This window comes from Gallinula chloropus, assembly GCF_964237585.1.
Source record: "Gallinula chloropus genome assembly, chromosome: 5".
In the NCBI taxonomy this organism is placed as follows: Eukaryota; Metazoa; Chordata; class Aves; order Gruiformes; family Rallidae; genus Gallinula; species Gallinula chloropus.
The window spans coordinates 26,190,676-26,215,047 of NC_140090.1; the positions used below are offsets into that span (position 1 = coordinate 26,190,676).

Here is a 24,372-nt window from a genome sequence, read left to right on the forward strand (position 1 = left end):
TGTTGGCTGTAAAGGGGTGAGATTTTTCTGCTTTCCATTATGCTGTTTTGAAAAGATGCATTGAGACTGCACGAGGTCTGTGCCATGGAGCCGCTTGGCTCTCTTCTGCCACCTTCACTGCTTTATTCAGACCAAGGGCTGAGCTGAGTTCTGAGAATATGGGTGAATGATGAGAGTAAGGGAAATGAGAACTTGGCAGCTAGTGAAGAGAACCTGTGAAAAGAAGATGAAAGGGATACAGAGGGGTGTACAGCGTTTCTTAAAAGCATGGTAAGTTAGTGCCATCTACTGTTAAACAATTGAGTCTAGCAGCCATAGCATTCCTGTGAAACCCATGAGAAAACCAAAGAAAAAAGTTAAAAAAAATTATTGCCTTTCATCTCTGATACCCAAAATAAAGATTTCTAAGGGATATATTGGCATTAAGATGGGATATTCTTCAGGGGAGTTTCACGTTACCAAAGAAGCAAGAAGAATTCCCCTTCCAACTTGTAAGTGAATACTATGATGGAGAGTTAGAGACACAGATCTGCACACATGTAACGCACCGAATTTTGCCTAGGCATTGCAATCTTTTTTTCTTTTAATACCTTTGACCTGAACAGTATCTGAACCTGCAGAGTCTTTTGTACTAATTGGTGACTGTGCCAGTGAGTGCAATGTTAAGCACATACTTGTTGAACTCCATGACTGAAATTTTCTTCTAGAAAATTTCTTGGAGAAAGAACTATTATTGCCTGAAGTACAATATAAGTAATCTCTCCAGGAGAATCTCATAGTTAGTATCCTAATGGCAGTGAGAAGTGCAGAAATTACAGATGGGAAAAGCTTTTCTAAATTTCTGGTTCATGCCTCACTATGGTAAACTTCCAAGACTGTACTTTATAATGCACATTCTTATGAAAATGTCTTGACTGCTTGTAAATACACCAATCAGACCAGCCTAAGGAATATGCTTTGTATTCTGGGTTGGATTTTATTCCCCTTTCTCATAGACACTTTTCCTGCATTTGTTAGCTGTTAAACTGGAAACTCCCAAACATGTGTGCTGTTTTAAACTGTGATTTAGAGTGAAAAGAAGTATTACGAGAAAGAAAGGGGGGATGGGGTAATAGTACTGGATGCAGTCTTTAGCAGAGATTATCAGACTAATGTGAGATTCCCAGTCTCAGACAATTCTGTGGCTTAAAGCAGGCTCAGTGTATAGGCAGACTGATTTTCCCGTTCTTGGCGTTGTCCTATGACATTAGTTTCACTACAGTCTGCAGTTCTCCTCACTTGGTATGCATTCCCTAATACTACCCTGCATTTCAGCACTGACTGTGAATCTTTGTATATGGGAGATATACTACTGCTGTCACTTTCTCATCACTACCTAAAATACTGGCATTTTTCTCTTTTTACTCTTTTATTCTGCTGCCACTGCTATTCTTCTGGAAATAGAGAGTTTATTGTGCAACCAAAGAAATGTGTAAATAGTTTGCTCTTTTTTTTTTTTTTTCCCTTTAAGTCATCTCCTTTTGCTGCCATACCTCAATGTGCTTCTTATCTCTCTGGTACTAGTGTTTCTTTGTTCTTCTTCACAGTTTTTCTTGCATGCTGACTGCATTTTGTATTATTCATTCTGCTCCCTACCACTATGCCCAAGGAACATGGACTTGAACTCTTAGCCTGACCCTTGAGAAGACAGTAGTTGAGTCTCCAGTACGTTCACCTCTTTTCTGGCCTGTGTCTTTCTTAGGTTCAGGAATCTTTGCAGGGCATGGGAAGCAGTGCTGACAGCTGTGACAGTGAGACAACCGTGACATCACATAGTGAGGAACAGAAGACACCAATAGTCAAGGAACTGTCCTGCTTCAATAAGTTTGAGGAGGAGGAAGATGATGAAGGTGAAGATGATGATGATGAAGAGGATATTATTTCTCAAGTAGAGCGACGAAAGGTAGGGGTACCTTCTGAGAACAGAAGGAACGAAGACAGAAAAATTAGTGACTGTGAAACTGAACAAAATCAAGGAGGAGAAAGCAAGTCATCTCATATATCACAGACAGTCCAAGGAGAGGTCAGCTCTAAAGAGGAAGACGTTTCCAGCGAGCAAAAAGAATTGGACTTTCTGGAGGAAGGCAGTGTGTTTGAGTTTCCTCAGTACCACACGCACCATATTCTCAAGTCAATGGAGTCTCTGGAAGGTGGCAGTTCCTCTCCATCGTCTGTGGACAGAGTTCATGTCGCCTTGCAAAGAGCTGAGATGAGGATCATCAGCACATCTGATGCCAGGGCCGGACGCACTCTGCTTAAGTCAAAAGATGTCCTGAGGAAGCAGAGGCTCTGGTTTGCTGAATCGGGCTATCCTCTGAGGCGGTCTCAGTCTCTCCCAACTGCATTGCTGAATCCAGTGAAAGTGGTGTCCTCTGTGAACGTCCAGTTAACTCCAGGAAAAGAGACTCTATGCAGTCCTCCTTCTTTCACCTATAAGTACACACGTACGGAGGCAGACGATAAACCAGCATCTGAGAATGACAAAAGTGAGGGTGAGCCAGCTGCCAGCCAGCCAGTGGTCAGCCAGCCAGTGTGCAAATCCACGCTGTTCATTGCACCTTCATCCTCCAAAAAAGAAGTGTCCCAGACTGGGCCCAACAGACTGTCAGAGGATTCCAGTCCCACCAGGGTACAGAGCTGCCCGCTGCACATGCCGGCTCACATGTCCCAGTCGACGTGCTCCCTCCACTCCCTCCCTGCCGAGTGGCAGGACAGGCCGCTCTGCGAGCACGTGAGGACACTGAGCACTCACAGCATCCCAAGCATCTCTGGCTCTTCCTTCAACACCTTGCTTTCTCCCTTCAACTGCCCCTTCTCTTCAAGGCATGCTGGATTTCCTCATCGACCTCATGCCATCAACCCTCCCTCCACTGTGGAGATGCAGCTACGCAGGGTCCTACACGACATCAGAAACTCTCTGCAGAACCTCTCACAGGTAAGAGGAAGACAAATCTTTGTCTTTGGCAAAAAGGCTACTTATTTTATACTTACAAACCCCAAATGTTAATTAGCATACTACAGCAGATCAGGGAAAAAAAAGACATTTTGTGCAAGTTTGATTCGCTGATGTTTTAGGAGCTCGTGTTTAAAGTGGCAAATGGTTATCTCTCCATGCTCCACCATTTTTGCATTTAATTTTTTCTTGTTGCAGTTGCCCAGATTGGTGGGTTTTGTTGGTTTGGGGTTTTTTTTAACTTTTATGGATATTCTTGGGTGGGGCGAGGAACAGTGTACTCTTTATCAGCAATTATTTAAAGGTGAGAGTCATTAGTATTAGATTTGACAATACATATTAACAGTCTTTTGACCTGTCTCTTGTTTCTGATATACTTCCCATCCAACTGATTGTATTTTTCACTGCAAGTCCCATGGTTTCACTAATGATGCCAGCAAGGATATCTGTTCCATATACTCTGTGCTGTTTCATGCCAGCCTTTTGCATGTTCAGCTCTGGAACTAGTCAACATGATTCTGAAGTAATCTGTCTTTTATTAAGAACGAATTTTGTCACAGTGTGTGAAATTCTGTCCGTCTCATAACTCAGAGAAGAAATGCTTTAAAAGCCAAGTGATTTCTTTTTTACCAGTTTCTGCCACATCATCTGCTCTTTCTGACCTGATTGCCAGCTGTCCTTCCTCTGCCATCCCTGTGCTGCTCTTCTCCTAGGTGGTGATCCGATGTAGGAGCCTGCAAGCTGCTACAGGAGGCTGTGTGGGCAGAGCAGGCTCTGGTTTTACATGAATACCTGAATACTGTTCAGTTGTGGAGCTTCAGTAATTTCTGTGGGTTTTACCCAAGGACAAACACACAGCAGGCTGCAGTGGGCTTTTTTAGACCCCTGTTGTTTTGTTTTATTTTGCTACTTGTCAAAAGTTAAGAGGTTAGTCCATCCTGACTTTGGTTATATTAGGTTATATTGCTTCTGGAGAAAGCTTGGGTACAGGGACACAGGTCTGCAGTGGAAAGCTGTGATCAACTGTGTTTTAGTGTCAGCCATTGCTCAGGTAGTGGGCAGGGTGCCTATGAGTGAGTGAGTGCAGAATTTAACCTTCTCGATAAAATTTTCTCTTGGCAAACAATTGCAGCCTTGATGTGGGTAAGGTTACAGCATGCTACAGCACTTTTAGCTCTTACACCATGCTTACTAAACCTGATGAAGAAGGTGGCTCTCTGTTATGTCTTCAACTCATGCTCAAGCTGGTTCAATTGTAAAACCCAAGTTTGTATAAGTCAGGATTCTCATACTACTTCCAGCATAATTTGTCTAGATGAGTTCCATTTTGGGGGCTTGGTCCTTCTCATTAGAGAGGTTTGTATGAAAGCATCTTGCTTACAATGCAGTTCCCTGGTGCTGCCAAGATCAAGTTGGGCACGCAGAATACTCTGCTGCTAAAGACAAAGTTGAGATGTTTCAAATATATGAATCTGATTTTAGGAAGGAATGAAGTGGAGTAGATAAATTTCTGGTAGAACGAGGAACAGAGAAAACCAGGAGAGGAAAAAAACCCATCCCTTTGATTTGATCATGTTTGAGCAAAGCTCCTCTGGATGAATGGACATGCTTAAAATTTTCCATTGCATGTCAATAGCCCTTTGAAGTCTTTCAAAATTATGTTGGTCGAGCTGTCTTTCATGTTTGAATGTTTTTGCTGCTTCCACTGTTTACTGTGCCATGTCTCTACATGTAACAGCCCCAGAATTTTAGCTGGTTGCTCCACGTGTTGATGCAACAGGCAGATAGAAAGTGCTCAACACTCTTGTTTACCACCGTTTACCACGCGGGGGTCTTTGGATGTAGGCAACGTACTGAGATTGAAAACCAGAATCGACAGGAGACCCCAAACTAAGAGCTGAGCAAAACCCCACAACAAATGTGACTGTAATCATGATTTTACAGTGGCACGCTTTATTTTGCTCAGAGCTGTTTTCTGAGCTGTTTGTTTTATCGTTGGCTAAGACAATTGAGACTCATGAGTTTTCAGGAATAACATGCCTGCTGCAGAAACGCTCAACCTCTATTCCTGTGTCACGCAGGATTAATTTGTGTTTTCACCTGCAGCACATCTGCATTACAGAGCTTCGGTGCACACGCTTCCATTAAGAGCTGGGACTGTCATTTTGTCAGGCTTCCTTTTCCTGATATGATATGTATGTAGAAAGCAGAAATCACAATGCCAGCAAGGTTGTGTTTTAACAGTGGCTGTGGCCGGAGTGTCTGCATGTTTGGGAAGATGACTTCATAAAGAGGATTGCTGACATCCCTGTTTCACATTGCTTGTTTCTTCCCTAGTACCCAGTGATGAGGGGTCAGGATCTTTCAGCTGCCAGCAGTTACACTACTCAGAGATCATCCATTCTACCTCTTTATGAAGTAAGTGACCCTGTTCACGCGGTGGTACTTAGTCAAAATAAACGACAAAGAAACACCCAAAACATGCCACAGATTGTGCTAACTTTGGGCAGTTCCCTGTCTTTGCTCTTGGGAGATAAAAGATGACTCCATCCTGCAAATAATGTCAAAAAGGAATTACTCCAAATACATGGAAATCCTTGCATGTGTGTGTTTGTATGATACATCTACAAATGTTTTCTTGAATTGTTATAAGTTTACAGCGTGAAACCTCTGTGGTATAGTGAAGTTGTTGAGGTTTTGCTTGGGCACCTCTGGGCAAATGTGGCTATAGGATCCAGAAAAATAATTAAATTTTTGATGTAATGCATTACTCTCTCTTTTGCCCACCCCTCCAGAATACTTTCCAGGAGCTACAAGTGGTAAGGCGAAATCTAAATTTATTCAGAACCCAAATGATGGATTTGGAATTGACCATGTTACGTCAACAGACAACAGTTTATCAGCACATGACAGAAGAGGAAAGGTAAAATTATCTTTTTAAAAAAAAAAAAAAGAAAATACTCTGGCACTTCAGGAAATGTGCAGCTGCCCCTGAAATCAGAGCAAAAAAATCTGTTACTTTCAATCTGAACAGGGTTGGAGCTTAGTTTTTGCAAAAATAATTTTTTACTGTTTTTTACACTTCTTCATTCTAGAGTTTTTCCTTTTTATTTCTTTTAATCCCTATTTCTTAATAGTTGATGATTTTTTTTTCATCCTTTCTGCAAAGTGGTTCTACAGCTGTGTATTTTAAGGACTTATATCATAGAATTCTTGAATGTAGGATATTGGGATGGGAGGAAGCCTTAAAGATTTTCTGCTTGGATTCCACACACTCCACCTCCACTGCCCATCTTTGTAGATGTAAATAAAGAATGAACATTGTAGCATTTAGATGCTTTTCCATTTTGCAGCAACCACTGGGTAGGCAACAGATGGCATTCCTATTCTGGCTCTGTGTGTTTGCACTCGCCATTGGTTGCAGTGGCAGCTGATTTGGAACAACTTTCCAAACTGCTTATACATTTACTTTAGTTGAATCAGCTCTTGACTAATCAAAAGTAAACAGAAGTTGGACTCAATGATCCTTACGAGTCTCTTCTAACTCAGGATACTCTGTGATTCAATGATTCTGTGTTTGAAATCAGCTGGCCTTCCTAGACAATGGCGTTCTAGCCAAATTGTAGCTGTAACTGCGATGTTTGTTGTTACTGGTTGTAAATTGGATTTAATTAGATATATGTATAAATGCTGATTTCTTCTCCTTGCATATATTTAACCATTTAAAACTAAAATTTTTGGAGAATGGTCTGCCATACACTATGTAGTTTAGTTTTCTCTATGAAGTAATATATATTTCCTGTAAATGGAGAAAGAATTTTGTTACTTCTAGGCATTGAGCTATTTTTTCTGTGAAAGGGGAATTTTCTGTGTCCCACTTTGAAATCTCTTATATGAAGGCCTTTACTCATGGGACCGTCCTGCACAGTTCCCCCTTTTGTGGTGTACAGACAAGTGCAGTGAATGCCCTTGTTCTTTTTATGATGGACTTGGTATAGATACGAAGCTGATCAGCTACAGAGCTTGAGAAAGTCTGTCCGCATGGAGCTGCAGGAGTTAGAGATGCAGTTAGAAGAACGTCTGCTTGCTTTGGAAGACCAGCTGAGAAGTCTGCATATGTCTTCACCTTACAGACCTCAGACACACATCGTAAGTATTACTTTTGCAACAACATTGTATGTTTTCTCCATGTAATGTTAATAACTCAAAACTGTTACAACTCTTATGGTGGGATTATATCATGTCTTGTGTATTATCGGGGTCATATTTTGTTATTTTCAGTCAGTGTTTTGTCTTGGGGAAAAAGGTGTGTGAATAGAGGGACTTAATTGGTGTTAATACATATCAATACATATCTTCTGGGATTTTAGGTCTGAGATTTCAGACCTCTTCTGTCAGTGCTGCTTTCTTTTTCCTCATCATGACCCTCAGTTTTGGTAGGTAATGCTCACGTCTAAAATCCTTGGGTGGGTGGTGATGGTCTCACTGGAATTTCCCTACACTCATCTCTTCCTTGTGAAACAAAGGCAGAGAGATGAGAAATGCACAGGGTTTCTCTCCCAAGAAATGGGGTGCACTTCCTCTCTAACTCTGTCAAGCCACAGAACAGAAACCCAGGAAAATCCAGTTTCATCTTCCGTTTTTAATTCCATTGCCTTTTGTAGCTCCTTCCGATGAATGCGTGGCTCCCCGCCAAACAGTGGGAGAAGCTCTGCTCCCACAGACACTTCCCAGAAGCACAAGAGGGGCAATAAAAAAAGACACTTGCATATGTTTATTGGTGGCATGGTGATACACTTTCTCTTCTTTTTCATTCAGCGGAAGACAGTTCCTCTTTTTTCTGCTGCAATTCTGTCACCAGCCAAACAAAAGGAGGACAGATGAAAAGTATCGTATGTTCTTCCTGGGTTTCATTCCTCTTTCTTAGCCAATCTCCTGTAGAAGCGGCACAGGCCACATTTTTCCTCTTCAGTATTTTGTCATGGGAAAAAAATTGAAACCCAAGAACAGGAAAATATGGTATTACTGTGATCCCAAGCCAAACTTGCATTCTTTGAACCATATAAATATTTTTTATTTGTAAATCCTTTTATAGAAGAGGGTCAGCTTTAAAAATGACTGAAATAAACTTTCTCCAACCAGCTTTGCTTCCTGTTTCCAAGTTTCTGCTTTTACAGAAAATTGTCTGAGACAGCATGTTTACATATTAGCTTCTGACAGTGCTAAAAAAAATCCTCAATGCCTTAACTTGACTTTATTTTTCAGGGTATGTATGGAAGCAGAAGTGCTGACAATCTGTCATGTCCTTCTCCACTGAATGTCATTGAACCAGTAAGTAATTGTTGTGAGCTCTATGTTTTATTAAGAAAAAAACAGGAAGGGTTGCTGGAGATTCATTTGACATTAATTCTTGGAAATACTTTACTTCAGTAGTTCTGTCAAAACCATCTTCATCTTCCCTTAAGCAAAGTTAACCATCGATGTAAGCAGCTGTAAAGACTGTTTTTAAGAGGAACATATAGGAGTGAGATGTTGTTTGCATTTAGCTGACACAATAACTATGTGGTGAGTTTTGTAGGGAAAATTATTTGCTGGTTTTCAGTGCATTTTATGCTAGGAGGTCTGTGTAAGCTCCTGAACTACTGAAAACAAGTAGTTCAAAGGCTACAGAAAGAGAAGAACAAACTTGTTTTACCAGAGAAAAATAAAATCAAGCCTTTACGTGTGCCTCTGTCAATGGCTCTTGCAGGATCCATCCGTATTGCAAAAGTCAGTGGCTTGGGGAACTGCCACAATTCGTATTTATGTTGGCTTTCAAAAAAGCCCATTCCTTTTTATGATCCTCTTTGTTGCAATCATAAAGGCAAAGCATATATTTATTTTATAGCTGTATTTGTTACATGGAGGGAATGACTAAGTGTTTGAATAAATAACAAGAAAGCATATTTTTGTCTGTATGTTTTTTTTTTTAATATGCTTATTCAGGGCTGTTTCTTTTCTGAATCCTTAGGTATCTGAACTTATTCGAGAGCAGTCATTTCTGAAGTCTGAACTGGGTTTAGGACTGGGAGATCTTGGACTGGAAACTCTCCCAGCAGAGGGAACAGAGTCTGTATTCTCCCATGGAAACTCTGATTCCTCTTCAGTGTGCTCTGGTCATGCAGGTAGAAAAGCTGGAGTCGGATCCTCTGAACTAACAGGAAAGTCTAAGGGTCACAGCAAGAAGTTATACCGAGCCTCCGTTGCCTTAACACCAACTCCCCCGGTGAGAGCCGGTGCTGGACCACAGGTGGAAAGCTCTGAGGAGCTTGTGGACTCCAAGCCAGAGGTGGAGCACAAACTTGAGAAAGTTCCTCTTGTGCCTTCAGTTGATGAAATCCACAAAAGCGTGGAGCAGGAGGAGCTGCAGCAAGTCATACGGGAGGTGAGGAGGGAGGGGCTGAGATCTAAGAGGTTTGAACAGTGTTTACTGAAACCTAAAGACAGTCCATCTGTAAGTCTTGGCCACTGGGGTTTTTCTTCCCTCCCAAGCCAAGGCTCCGTACTGCTACTGTCCTATTTGTAAAGGCTCAAAGCTGTCACCTGATGTTCGGGCTACAGCTGTGTTACTGTGTTAAAAAGCAATTTTTCAGATTTCCAAGGGGCAATTTCTCTGTCGTATTTGCTTGCTGAAACACCAAGTTGGAGTTAATTTGAAATACTGTTTGTGAAACAGCAAATGTTAAAAATACTTTCCAGTCCCTCTATTCCAAACCACTAAGGGCTGTAGGATTGTAAGTGAAGCATGCTGAAATCAGAGGAGAAGTTATTGCAGATGTAGCACTGATGCTGTTGAGCTAGGTTTACTGGAAGTGAATGAAAGTGAAAGGGTCTTGGGTATTTTTCCTGCAGACCAGTTTAAGAAACAGGACTAAAACTTCATGTTTTGCTTTGTCAGTGATGTGATGGAAAGCCTCATGGCAAGTAATATAAATGGGGAAAGGAAGCAAATGAAACTTCTTATTCTCAAATGCAGTGTCTGAGAGAAAGAGTGAGCTCTCTGCTCTGAGTACGCAGCAGAGGGGGACTGAGAACCTGTGGGTTTTATTCCCTCTCCTTCACTGGAGAGGGAGCACTTAGCCCTTAGCTGAGGGTCACTCTCCCATAGCCTTTAGCTCATCTCTTAACAGTATGGCTCTGCCTTAAACCCCTCAAAAGGCCAGGAGAGGTGTCATGCTCATGAACGTACAACAGTCCAGGCAGTAACACTGTGGTACCGTGCAGGTCTGCTTGCTTTGAGGCTGTGATTAACTGATGACAGCTTTGCCTCTGCTTTGTTTTTAAAGCAGATGAGAGGCAGGCTGCTCATCTCACAGTAAAACATCAGCTGTGATTCCAGAGAGATCTTTTGCCATGCCTTCATCCCTCTTTTTTTCACTGCAGAAAGAGGCAGAGTGTACTGGACTGTAAGGTATCCTTTTACTTATTGTCTGACCACAAGACTCTGCTGTGTCTGTCTCTGCAAAGTGGAGATGTTTTCTTGACTGACTCACTGTGGGCTTTGCTCTGCGTAGGCACCTTACACTTGAACAGTGAGATTTGTGAAGCAGTAGAGCATTACTAAGGGAGTGTTCTGATAGATGATGGTGGCTGGAAGCATATGAAGATACTTACTTTTTTTAGCTTTGGCTAACACTATAAATAACCGGAGCTGAGAGTGCGAAGAATAAGGCATGGCCGTAAGCATTAAGAGTGAGTGAACTGCTGCTGTTAAAAGAGGATGCAGTTTGGCAGTGAGGTGAAATGGAGACCAGCTTTTAATAAGTAGCCTCACAATGCTGAATAGTGCTTCACCCCATCAGCAGCCCCATTAGAGTCAGTGGGATCAGTTACGATAAGTGGCATTATCCTGTGCTGCTGTCAGCTCGTGGGGAGGTACCACCACACCGACGACCTCGTCATTACTGCGCTTGGCATTTGGAACCAAACAGCCTCTGGCCATTGCTGGTCCTTACAGTGGAGCTTGTGACGCTACAGCTTTGCACCTCAACTTTGAAAGTCAGGGAATGAATGAGGCAAGCATTCAGTTTACACATCTCTCCTTCTGCTGCCATCTTTTCTAAAGCTGGAGTAAAGTTGGAAGGAGTCTCGGGAAAGTCATTGTTTTGGAGATGTCATAATATATTCCCAGGCATACCAAATACTCTTTATGATCCATTTTTTTCCTTTCATGCCTTCTAAAGGTGTTCCTTGTCCAGTGCTCGGAGAAGACTTGTATATGAGATATTCCTCATGCCTTGCACTTTGCTGCTGATTCCGAAATGAAGCCAGGATAGTGCATTCATATCGTATTCAGCCCTTCCATAAAAACCTATGTGTCAGAGGAGTAGTGTTGTGGTGTGGGGGTTGCTAAGAGAGAAACTGAGCGAGGAAGGCAAGAGCTCTATTTGAAATCTACTGTAAAAGCAGCAGAGGCAATAAAGGGAGCTGGAGTCAAAGTACAGAGTTATTTCAGTCAATATTGTCTCTGAGGTTTGCCTGTGTGGAAGTTCCTCTTTAACTTCATTAATTGATAGCACATAAAGATGTGTACTCTGTTGCACAGAGATTGTTCTTTGCGTTGTGTGGCACTGAGGACATTGTAATGCTGAAAGAATCCACACTGAACTGGGAGGCTACTATTCAGAGATGAGTAGTCAGCAAATAACTGAGCTTGACTCACTTTGTAAATGTTTGAGGACACAGAGATACTGTTTCTCAGTTTAACTTCATTGGCAGCATGTTTTGGGTCAGCTTTGATTCTCAGCATGGGAAGTTCTGTGGGTCAGAATGAAGATATGTTGACTCGAAGCACTTAGTAGTTTTTGAGAAGCCAGGATATACTATTAAGTACCAGTCAGGAAAATATTATGTATTTCATAAGAGCTAAAGCAGAGCATAAATTGGAATGTATCTTGCCTAAGTGGTCCCGTTGTTAACAAAGGAATTGCAGTTTCATTGTCAGAGAAATCTGGTAGGATGCATTCTTGATGTATACACTCACAAATGCTAAACTCATGCTTATTCCTCCCATTCTCTGTAGCTGCATGACCTCGTGTTGAGGAAAGACAGGCAGTGTTTCAGAATATGCCTGGGTGGGTTGTAATGCGTGTGAGCTTTGACCTCTAACTATTTGTTGGCATAAAAAACCCATGGCGTTAACTTTTACCGTTAATGGACTAACTCCCACAGAAGAGTATTGGACAATGTGAAATGTTAAGACATCAAACAGTGGCCCTCTTGTTTTGATGAAAATACAGCCTGACCTCCACTTGAGTATCACATGAAGCACTAATTGCTTGACTCGTAGGTCACAGTGTCACTGGGAGTGTCACCAGGCCCCTTTGCTCTGCTCTTCTGCAGTTTAAAAGATGTGATAGTTTTAAAAGCTTTCTGCTTCAGAGCAATGTGAGGTTTGTTTTTGCTAACAGCTCTCCGTTGTGAGTGACATTTAATGACATTATACTTGAAAGAAATGTATGCTTTTTCCTGTCGATGTCTGCTTTAGGAGGTTGTAATGGGTCTTTACAGGACAGGGATGGTTCTATAGAGAGTATTCCCTCTTCCGTATTAGCTCAGCATTCATCAAAAATGTCTATTGGTGGTTCACACTTCCTTTGTGCAAGTACTGGGTTCTTCATCTTACTATCTTGAGCATAAAGGTCACTAACTGTTGCCATGAAGAGTAGCACAAGAACAAAATAGAGTAAAAAATGACTATTTTAGTTCTGGAAAATGTGCCTCAGATCAGGACTATGAGGGCTGTGAAAAGTCTTTTGCCCATTTTCCATCATTAGGTGAAGAACTCCCATCTCCAGAATTGCCGCTGTGGCGTATTTCACTCCTAATCAGTTCATTATTTAGCAGCAACATAATATTATAGCAATGATAATTATTACACAGGGAGAAAGATCACTGGTTTACTGTAGTAAAACGATCTATGTAAGTGGTGCTGTGCTATTAATGCAGTATTGGATATTAGCATTGTATCGACATAGTACATGTACCATAAATGAGTGGGTTCTCTCCTCTTTCAAATGATCAATTTTTCATTCAGCTGCTAAATATACCGTGAAGCATTCATTGGCTACTCCTGTGCTTTGTATGGAGGAAGCCTTGGCACCAGGCTGTGCCCTCTGCAGAGTAAATGGAAGGTGCTCCTTGCCCTAAATAATTTGCAGTGAAAAAGGCAAACATTGGCAATTGTCATGACACACGCCTGGGACTGAGTCACTGCAGGAATCGATGCTGCACTCGGCACGCAGGAATGACCTTGATGAGCCTGGAAAGGAGGGGGGGAAGCAGTGGCAGTGGAAAGAAGCAATGGAGGGTGGCCTTGGTGTCATCCGTGTGGGAAGGTGAGAGGCAGAGCACTCAAGTGATTTGCTAAGGTCAAGTCAGTAGTTGTTGGAAGAGCTGAGAATAGAACAGGAGCCGCTTCCCTTCCAGTCTCCACCTTGCCACAAGACTGACTGTCATACTAGACCATTTACTTGCTAATTTGGGAAGCTTTTATCAGTTTTCTTTGGAGACTGAGGTCTATTTTTGTCTATCCAGCGAGAGAAGGGCACAGAATGACTGTTTTGTAGTGTACTCACAGACCCACCCTGTGTGAGTCTGGGGAAGGAAAGTGGAGAGAGCAGGGCAGGGCTCTGTTACCGCAGTGGCCTGCCAGACAGCCACGGTGCTGTTTCCTGGTGCCCGTGTTTCTGAAGCCCTTACTGCACTGACAGCAGCCCTAAAGCTTTGTCCATCTGTGTGTGCGTTGGCATAGACATCCTCGGGACTCGTGGCCGTCAGTATGCCAGGTCTTGTTACACACCGGCTCTGCTTTTGTCAGTTAATCAGCAAACAACCCAAGTGGAAACCTGTTTCCCAATAATACTGCAGCCTTTGAATTTCTGCTTGATGCAAAGTAGTAATGAATTGAGGAACTTTGCCACTAATGGTTTAGGGATTGAATTGCTTGCCAGTGAGAACAAGGGATAAATAGCCTGTTGCTAATGCTGCTGCCACCCTTCTGACGTTGTTGCTTAATCCTTTTGACGCACCAGGAAAAGGGGAGACTTACAAGAGTAATTGCAAGATGTTCATCAAGATTGTGAGAGGGCTACGCAAACATGGCAAGGCTGTTGGGAAGACTGGGTTTGAGTAAATATTCTTCCCATGGTATTGATGGGGCATCAGAACATGAAGGGATTTGTTACTGGCAAAAGTGGGATTAGAAATTTGGGCTCTTTTTCTGGCATCATCTCACATTCATTACTGCTACTCAGGCACATGAAAGCTACTTTGAAATGATACCGTGATCAGCCTTTTCTTTAGTCTAAGATCAGTGATTTGTGCCAGGAAATTATTTGCCCTTTTCATAAGAAAAAGACAACTGTATTGCTTAACTTGCCTGATGAGTGCTTCTGTGAGTGACCCTGGAGGCCAGGCTCTGGCTCTTACCCCCTTCTACCATCATCATCCTCCCTAGTCCTTGGAACTGCATCTGACATGTTAATGCTTTCCCAGGTGAAGACAGGCAGATCGGTCCTGCCTGCCTTTTCAAGAGGTAACAACTAATATCAGAAAACAGTGCATTTGAGGTGTTTTCAATGTTTTTATCCTGAAATTCCATGAAAAGCCATTTTCAGAACTTTAGCATAGTTCAAATATATTTTTTCTTAACATAAAATCAGTAATCCTAAGTGTAAAACACAGATATACTTACCATCTGGAAAAAGAAAACTACTTTGGTTTGCGTTATATGATTTGAGAGAACATTAAAATTACTTAGTTATTTTTCCAAGAGAAACCCTCTTGTATTATTCCATTTCCATTTTTTTTTTTAGTTGCCTTTTTGGTATTCTACATTTTCGTATGTCAATAATGTCAAACATTTCTGCAATATCACTTAGTTTTACTCCTTGGTTATATAACTTACTGACGTTAAAGCTTTGGCTAATCCCTTTCAGATCAAAGAATCTATTGTTGGTGAAATAAGACGAGAAATAGTAAGTGGATTGTTAGCAGCTGTATCGCCCCAAAGCAGATCTGCAAGTGCAAAACAAGATACACAGCCGTGAAACGGGTACTACAGGTAATCTTTGGCAAACTGCCACACCAGATTATATTTTTTTTTTGTTAAACAAGATACCATTTTTAATTTAAACCTTGCCTTGTTTGCATTTTCCCATTGAAACCGAAGTGATCAAAATGGAAGGTCATTCAACACGGAGGTTACTGATAATCCTGGATAGCTTTGGAAATCACTTGGTTTAGAGTTTGGCCCATTCTATTGCCAGTTTTCATGCGGTGGGTGGTCCTGAATTTTTGGTTTTGCTGTGCTCCATGATGACTTCACATGTTGAATGCATCATGTAAGAAAGGATTTCTGTAGTTTGCCTGCCTTTGATATGAATATTATCAGTGTACTTAAACATTACAAGCAGCATCTGAAAATCTAATTTAGATATTCATCTTGCTTTTTGTTTTCTGTAAGGTTGGATGTAACCCGAAATGCTGTGAGATTCTGCTTTGGGCGGCGTACGCTGGCGAAAGTGTCAAGTTGTTTTGGCTTTGGGAGATGTTAAAGCTGCTGAGATAGGCTACTGTATTCGACGCTTGGTTCTACGATGTGTACCTTTCCTTCAGTTCTTCATCTATAAAGACTTAGACACTTTAACTAGTTCGTTACTTTTCCTTAAAGCATCAACAAAACTGTGGCTCTCAGAAAAGTTTTGTATTTATTTGTATGTCTGTGTTGTAAATTTTTATGTAGCTAATTTCTTTGTTTAATGATGCATCATGAAACTTGAAGATTTCCAAACGTAACCAATTTATAAATAACACACATGCATTCAGCCTAGCCTTTTTTTATAAAAAAAAAAATCGCAACAAAAAACCCCCCCAAAAACACTGACCTCTATGAGGTATTTATTGTGCAATAACTGATCTACTTTAAGAGCTTGAAACAACCAATAATGGTTTTCACTACTGTTACTTAGTGCCACTTCAAAAGAAGGAAAAAATCCTAATGTAAAAATTGCTGTTAATTTTTGGGGTGGTTGCTATTGGCAGAGTGGTAGAATGGCATGAGGTTACTTAAAACTACTTAAAGTTCTGACACTGAAAGCCTTATCTTTGTGTAGAAGACAACTTTTAACTAATTTTATTTGCTTCCTTACTGTTTGCCCATCCTTCTATAGAAAAGTGCCTTATTTAAGCACTGGGATTTGTCTGTGTTGACTGTTCTCAGTCTTACCAAGAGAAGTTCTCTTCTGCTTCGTATTAACCGAAATGCAATAAAAGTACTGGTCTTCTGAAAGCAATTAGGATGTGCAACTTGGAATGGGTGAATGACCTTGCTTGTATTATGGGGAAAATGGAAACAAAAAAATCTTTTCCTTCCCCATCCCTCACTGAGTGTATTTTCAGTCAGCCCAGTGAAATGTGTTTGTTCCAATGGAGCAAATTGGAAATCATTGGAGGTTTTATGTGGTCAAACAGACATTTAGTGGATACGTAATATCCCATTTTGCTCTGCTTGGAATCTCTTTACTCCTTTGCCATTTCCATCTACTAAAACTCTTTACACTATGTCAAGGTCTTTAATCAAAAATAGTTTCAAATATAACAATATTATATGAAAAAGTTTAAGATTTTAAATTGTGTTAGGAAGACACACAAGGGCTGATTTCTTAAGTAAAAAAGTGTATATTAAACCAATAAAATATTTATTTTGCCTATAATCTGTGTCAGTGTTTTTCATTGCACGTAGCTTTCTTTTTAGCAAAATAAGTAGCACGGGTTTGATGTAATCATATACAGAGTGGGGTACAGCAGGAAAGCTCAGGACTTGGGTTTCCAAAAAACTTTCAGATGTTTAGGGGACCCTGTATGTTTATGAACTTGGAAGTAGGAATTTGAGAAATATTGGCAATTAAAACCAAACTATTAAAGTTGTTGACTCCTATTGCAACTCCAAGAGTTGGGCTTGTCTTGACTTCTCAATGTGTCACTGTGAGTAGCGCCAGAGCTTTCTTGAAGTCCTTATCCTGCATGTTTAAACGTTGACTTTAAGCTCTGACAGCACTTATGCATGGCAATACGCATGAGGTAGGTGTTCTGCTTTGCTTTGCAACATGTGTGTGTAAGCAGTTCCACTCCAGAGTGCCACTGGAGAATACCCAGCCAGACCCGAGTGCCTAAAACCCTCCTCCACAAATGCACAAACCCAAAACCTACTTTAATCACAGTAGCAGATGCTTCCCTTGTCCCCCAGCCAGATTCACTGCCACACTTGACCATTAACATAGGCCCTGTGCATGTGTACTACTTAAAGTTGTGTCCAAGAAAGGTGGCACCTGTGGCTCTTGCGGAGTAATGGAGGAAAGCACTTCAGGAACCGGTGGCTGTTGAGCAGTGGTGGCCGGCATCCTCCTCTGCCAGTGAGCAGCCTGGCTCCTGGCCCCCTTGGCAGGAAAAGTCACCTGTGAGTAATGTCCTGGTGTTTCTGGGGTGCTTCAGCTCATGGCGTGTAAGAACATTTGATCTCAGCAATGCAGAGTCCAATGTTTAATATTTCCTGAGAAATGAAAAATAGTGCCAATCTTTCCTCCAGCTGATGGAAGGCAGATTTGTCAGTTTCTGGCATAATTTAAAATAAAGACATTTTTAAATGACATTTCTAAAAACTACTGAAACTAATGAATATACAAGCACTTCTTTTTCCATAATCCTTATAACAGCTTTTTGCCATTCTTAAAGATTCTTCCAGCTACCATTTTCTGAGTGACATTTATCTACATATAGGACTGTCTATAAACTGTTTAAAAACCCCAACAAATTTGTAGTGTGCTGCTGTCATAAATTAAGCTGAACTGCTATCAAACTCCACTGACAATTCTGCTTGTGCCTTAGGAGCAGCTGTCATTATCGGACACACACCTAGCCTGGGTGGCTTGCCCTTTAGTAATGTCAATGCAGCTGTAATGATTTTCTAAGTGTGAATGGTTTTTCTTTTGTTTAATGATTGAAACTGCTATTTTCCTTACAAATCAGAGGTGTCTTTTTTTTTTTCCCTCCTTGCCAGCCTGCAACTTGATATGAATTCTATGCAGATGAGAACAGCTTTATTAGTAGCTGATAAATATTGGTAAATCGAATTTGTTCTGAATACAGCCTGTAGTAATGCCAGAGATATTTTGGATGCTTTTCTAAACTTTGCTGTGATAGTGGTTGGTCTTTGTGGCTGCCAGTTAGCTGGAGAAATATGAAGCCAAGGGCTCAGTTTTGGAAACCCTAAGAGCTCTAGCTGTTTTCTGTGGGTACAGGACAGCTACATTCCTGTTGGCAACAACACAGACTTGCCTTTAGCTTGCTGCAAAGCAGTGTGTGCCTATGGCACAGATCGCATCAGGCAGAGGTTTGGGAGGGGGCTAGTACTTGAAGATATTTTAAAAGTTATTATTCTTTTATTATTTAAGGTGCGTAAAAGCCCATTTTTAACCCCTACTGTTGCAGCAAAAAGCTACAAAAATGACCTCTGCTGAAATGTGGAGACATCTCAGCATTCGGCAGCTGGAGGCAATAGCTGGAAAGGCGGGAGCAGCCGCTACGACGCTTGGGTTAGTGCTGTGATGCCCCACAGCACCAGGTATGTGAGACCTGAAAATGAACAGGATGGCCACAGACCCGTGGTGGGGGGTGGATATACAGGAGAGCCTTCTGCTGCTGGTGGTGACTGCAACACTGTTTGGAGAGACGACTCAAAGTGGTGCTGCCCCACTGAAAGAACTGATAGGCTTCTGGAGCTCTTTTCAGGCACTTTTGCTGACTGTGACCTTCATAAAGCAAAGGCTGCCTGCCCTGTATCTTCTGCTTTCTGCAAAGCTGTGTGGTGTGCAAGCCCTTGGCAGCCTGCTTTTAGAATGCAAGAGGTGCCCAAGATGCTCCAAGCTGTGCATGTCCTAAAGACCAGTTTGATTGCAGTCTCTTTAAAGATGAGAAGTGAAAGCCTTGCTGATACAGTGCAACCACTGTGCTGTTACCAGCCTTGCTGATGGAAGTGCGACCAGCGCTATACTGAGCCTGGAGGGGCAGAGTTTGTACTGCCTCTGGATTTCCTGTACTGTTGAGCAGATGGCTTGCACTTCAAATATAGCGTAGGGCAGAATATTTGCATTTGGCTGTAGCACAGATGAATTCATTTTAACGAAAGTGATGACAGGAAGCTACTGGTTAGGGAAAGAGAAGAAGAGCCCAATTTGGAAACTGGAGTGATTCAGGCCATGAGTAGCAGTGGGGAAAAAAATCATGCCCAAACTACTGGGAAATTTCTCTTGGAATGTTTTTTTTTCAATGAGGAATAAACCCAAAACTCTGAAGCTTGAATGATGTCATAAAGTAGAATAACTGCTGGTTAGATGGCTTCAGTTCAATGCAATATTTTTTTCTGAATTAGGAGGATAACATCAAAATAATACCTTATTAGATTTTCAGAAAAAAAAAAGGTCATCATTAACTTAGCATAATGCAAATTTACTGTGATATTTTATATCTGATTGTAGATGTGATGGCAATCCATATTTGTGCCACAGAAATTGCACAATATTTTTGTCATAAAAGTTGTAACAATAACAAGACAATTAAAAAAAGGAAGCAAAACCACTTGATAATTCTAAAAAACTTGTGTGTCAGGCAATTGTGCTTAGATGCTTCCTGAGTGACTGTGAATATTATATACAGAAACATCTTTTTTTTTTTTTGCAGGGTAAAAGTGAACAGCCTGGACAACGGTTAAGTAATTAAATGGTAACAACAAGAGGGCAGCATGATGAAAAGCAGCTATTACCTCAGTGAGCGAGTAGCTGTTCTGCTTGCTGTGAAGTCTTTGGTACAGATACCTGCTTTCACATGTATTTCTAAAAATATCACATTTTTGTGTGTTCAGCTTTAGGTTTTGTTTTAAAAGAATCATAAAGACAGGAGAAATGATTTTGAAGGGCAATGTCACGTACTAAAGATCGAACAATGGAGGTTTTAAATATGTACTTAATAAATTAGGTATTGTTATTACTGGGGAGAAGGGGCATCTAGTCATAGATGGCACAAGCGGTGGGGAAAAAGCTTTCAAAGGCATTGATTGTTCTCAAGTACAAGGAGCGTACCAACACAGGCTTGTGAAATACTGGGAGTTTTGCTGCAGTTAGCAGCATAAGAGCAGTCATGGCAGATGAACCAAAGGTCCAGCCTGTTCAGTATCTTCACCTCCACAGTGGCCAACAATGTTTGAGAAGAGCATAGCCCGAGGGCAGCATGGGGAGCTTCTCCAGCTCTCAAATTTTCTGGGTGGCAGTAGTATCCTTCATGGATTTATTTTCCAGCAATGCATCTAATTGCTGTTCTAGCTTGTGTGAAGTTTTGGTGTCCACTGCATTGTGTGAGAATGAGTTCCACAATGTAACCACAACCAGCATAGAGGTGGTTTCTTGTTTGAGCCAATCCCTGGATAATTTTGCATGATGCTGTCTAGCTCTGCTACTGCCTTCAGGTCCCTCGGGGGTGCAGAGAGGGCACAGCCTAAATTGGGGTTGCCCTCAGTTCCTGGCTTGTCACAGAGTAGCCCTGTGTCTGCTGCTCCCAACACCTCTATAAGATATAGCAAAGAAATGTGCCCCAGCCATCTTCTCCAGGTGACCAAACCCCAGAAAGCCCCTTCGGTGTGTAAGCTGCACAAGTCTGGCAGACTACGTTGCTCCCATGTGGAGTCTGCAGACACCGTCTTGGACCAGAGGACTAGCCTGTCCTTTGAGGTGCAGGAAGAGGCAAGAAAGATAGAAAATCTAGAGCCTCAAACTAAACCAATCACAATTTAAAAAACATATTCTGAATTCAGCATACTGTGATTTTATGGCCCAGTTGATGACTTTTCATTTTTACCCTGGTAGCATGTGTTTGTGTACTGAGTTTTCTAATTCAGCTTCTGAAAGTGTAGAAGTTCAATGTTCAGCTTCTCTGTGTTCTACATTTTAACCTTTGTTTTTTAAAAAATATATGGTAGAATCTCAATTTAAACTCAATGTTTAAATTGTTTCATTCAATGGTACAGCCAGTCAATTTTTTTTGTATTAAAGTTTTAATATGGAAATAATATAATTTAATTCTAAAATCCATGGAAACTGCCAGTTCTGTTTATTGAAAAATATATTAGATTTACCTTATTCTTGATAAGGAAGCAAATTCTAGGATGATTTCCTCCTGAAATATCTTCCTCAAACCAGTACCAGAATTTTGGTTTCTGCACTATGAAACCATAGTCCATATTAGATATGGATCTTTTTCTGCCTAATCAGTTTATGTCCCATTAATCCAGCTCATTTCCTATGTTTTGGATGTGTGTACTCTATGGACAGTAGTGGATAGCACCTACCAGTAAATGTCTGTACATTATTTGATAGTCTAGAGAGCTGCAAATCCCAGAGGAAGACTTGAATAAACAGTGTTCATTCTTAGGTCCTCAGATAAAGGTAACATTAAACTGCTAAGAATTATTATCTTGGTTAAAAAGATTGTATAAACAGAAATAGCTGTATTTTTCACTTATCTAGGCTTTCTGAGTCCATGTATGTACTTAGTCTGTAAACGTGTCCGAGCCTGCTGTTCAATGGGCAGGTGTTGGCGATGGAAGTTTGGGTTAGGCTGTGACTAGGCCAATGGCTCTCACTGAGTGTCCCACCAACTCTGTTGCTGCTCAACAAGACTTTCTGATGTTTTTCTTGATCTGCCCGTGGCAGCACTTACCGCTCCCGAGACAGGCGTGATTTTGCTTTACTTTCACCCACCCTTGCACGTTTAAAATTCTTCACATTTTCTGCATGTAAATAGCAAACTGCACTTCTAGAAGTTGAGTGGGAGCCACCCTGGTTGCAACACCTGTACTCAACTATTCTGAAAGAAGACTTTCAGGGTCACTTTGAATATGTCATTGTTTACTCTTGGAAGGGTTGCATCTGATTTTAGCACCTATGAGCAATGCCCTCTGCAGAGCCCCAGAAGGAAAACCTATCCACAAACAGGTACGGTGTGGACAGCAAAGACAGTGTCCAGCATTCATGACCAAAGGCTGCAAAACTGGTGCCTCTTTATGGACAAAGGCAGTGAAAAAAACATTTGGCAGTTTGTTAGAAAAGGGCAGAAGGAAGGGGCACACGAAAGTCCCCTTTGACTCAAGCAGCAGCTGGGCAGCAGTATGCTCTGCAGCAGTTCTTCCTACCATGCTGCCCAGGCTGCCCAGCAGAGTGCTGAAGAAATGCCAGCATGAGGAGGGATCCCAGACATAGAGAGCTCAAGTAAAGCATGAATCAACACACCATTGCAAAGGTTCTCACACATTGGTGGCCACAGCGGGGATTAAAATTATGTCCTTGGCTTCCCAGCCAAGCCTTTGGTCTGTGAAGGCAGCCTGGTGGATCAGAGAGGTGTAACGGAATGCTTCCCTGCATCCCCACTGGTGAAATTAGGAGCCAAAGCCTTAAGTAGGCTGGCTTCACAAGCAGCTCCAGCTCTCTGTCCATTCCTTGCCAGGCTCATGCTGCAGAGGTCTCTGGCTGCAGCAGAGAAGCTGAGGCAGTTCACAGCCACAACAGAAACTGTGAAGCAGAGTGCAGGACAGAGACCCTTGAATTCCTTTCCTCTGTCTTTGCTAGGAAAAGGACCCAAACAACCTCCTCAAACACAACAGGAGAAACATCTCAAGCAGGAACTGTGCAGTGAGCACTCCAATAGCTTGTCAGTACAGTAGAATATATAAAAAGGCAGTGCTTCATACCAGAACCAAGTGAATGACATAGGAAGGAAAGATCTTAGACAGTTATTAATATTATTTTGTCTTCCATGATAGTTTTAGCTGAATCATGAAGGAATTTGAAACATTGTGGGGAGTGCACTAAAAACAGAAGATGAGCTAAAAGGATTTGGCAGTACTTAAATGCATTTCAGCCCTTCCCCAGACTATGATGCAGTCTATAGAAAATGCAAGCACACTTTGCCTGGAGACATCTAGTGCTGCAAATTAGGTGCAAGAGTGAGCTGATGTAGTTAATCCTGAAATGCTATATCCCAGGGCACTCCGAAATATGCCTCTTGTAGTATTTTAAAAATATTTTTACTGTTCTAGTGCATGTGAAGATTGCTGGGCAGCCAGCTTCAAAGAGGCACAGAGAGGAGAGCTGCAGAGGAAGGTTATCTCTGCTCGGCATCATTGGTGGGCCTCTCTCCAAGACATAGCGGCCCCATTAAGGATTTGTCCTTGTGCATCGTCCTGTCCTGTTGTCTGGCTCCCTTCTGACCCTGTCAAGAAGTGAGTTGTTGGTTTGTTCCTATTCTCTGTATTGTTGAGCTTTTTTCTCTTAACTACCATTGCTACCAATGGCTTGGAGAAGTGATTCCTTTAGATAGCAACATCCAGCAACCTGGAGCTGAACAATGGATGTTTTAATAATTTTTTCCCTATCTGAATGTGGTTTTCCAACTGACTTCATAATTCATAAGAAATTGCAAACCTTTGTAATGAGAATTATAACTCCTGTGATGCAGTAGCATACACTCTAATTGTAGCATCATTTCATACATGACATTTTATGTACAGCCATAATAGATATTTTATGGCCAGAAGTTTTTTCATAGAGGAATATGGTGTTTAAAATATACTTTTTATTAGTATATATAATAGCAAAGCAGCTCTAAAACACTTTTCTCATGGCATCTGGAACTGAGAAAACAAAAATTATTTTCTATCAAGTATGAGATTTACCAGAGAAAAGCCACAACTTCAGATCCCTGTGTACGTCCTCCCCCGGCTATGCCTATGTATATCTGCTATGTCTGAAGCTGTCATTGAGGTTAATGGCATGTCTATTCATCAAGGACTTGTGAAATTGGATAATTAGACTGTCCTGAAAGCAACTCTCTAATTGTCCTTAGCAGCGCATGCCTCTCTTACTTTAGTGTCTTAGACTCTTAGTTGCACCAGTGGAACTGTAGCAATTCCACACAGGCTGTAATTGTCTGTGGAAGCAAATTTTTCTTTGCAGAAATAGTGAAGGCATGAAGATGATCATATGAAACACTAAACATCACTATTCTGTGCATCTCTTTCATTTGTTGCGGTAAATGAAACTGAGCATTTCACCATAACATTGAAAATATTCAGGACTCAGCCTGAGAGGGCCTGGGATAACCTGGTCCTGGGCCCTGCTCAGCACTGGTGGGACCAGGTGTCTCCAGAAGTCCCTTCCAAGCAGGACCCTTCTCTAGTTCTACAGTTCTTAGTTACTGCCACCTAAACTATCACAGTAAATCTAACAGGAAAAGTG

The 24,372-nt window shown here is 41.5% G+C and overlaps 1 protein-coding gene across 1 annotated transcript in view; it reads left to right on the forward strand.

The window, feature by feature from the left end:
- ITPRID2 (ITPR interacting domain containing 2) overlaps positions 1-15,920 on the forward strand; it is a 29,681-nt gene extending 13,761 nt beyond the window's left edge. Inside the window, exons 6-13 of the mRNA XM_084265140.1 lie at positions 1,742-2,974; positions 5,330-5,410; positions 5,788-5,915; positions 6,991-7,141; positions 8,258-8,323; positions 9,003-9,416; positions 14,971-15,095; positions 15,498-15,920. Of these exons, the coding sequence (XP_084121266.1) occupies positions 1,742-2,974; positions 5,330-5,410; positions 5,788-5,915; positions 6,991-7,141; positions 8,258-8,323; positions 9,003-9,416; positions 14,971-15,081 (2,184 nt within the window). The 3' untranslated portion in view covers positions 15,082-15,095; positions 15,498-15,920. The remainder of the gene's footprint in view (positions 1-1,741; positions 2,975-5,329; positions 5,411-5,787; positions 5,916-6,990; positions 7,142-8,257; positions 8,324-9,002; positions 9,417-14,970; positions 15,096-15,497) is intronic.
- Positions 15,921-24,372: the final 8,452 nt, after the last annotated feature.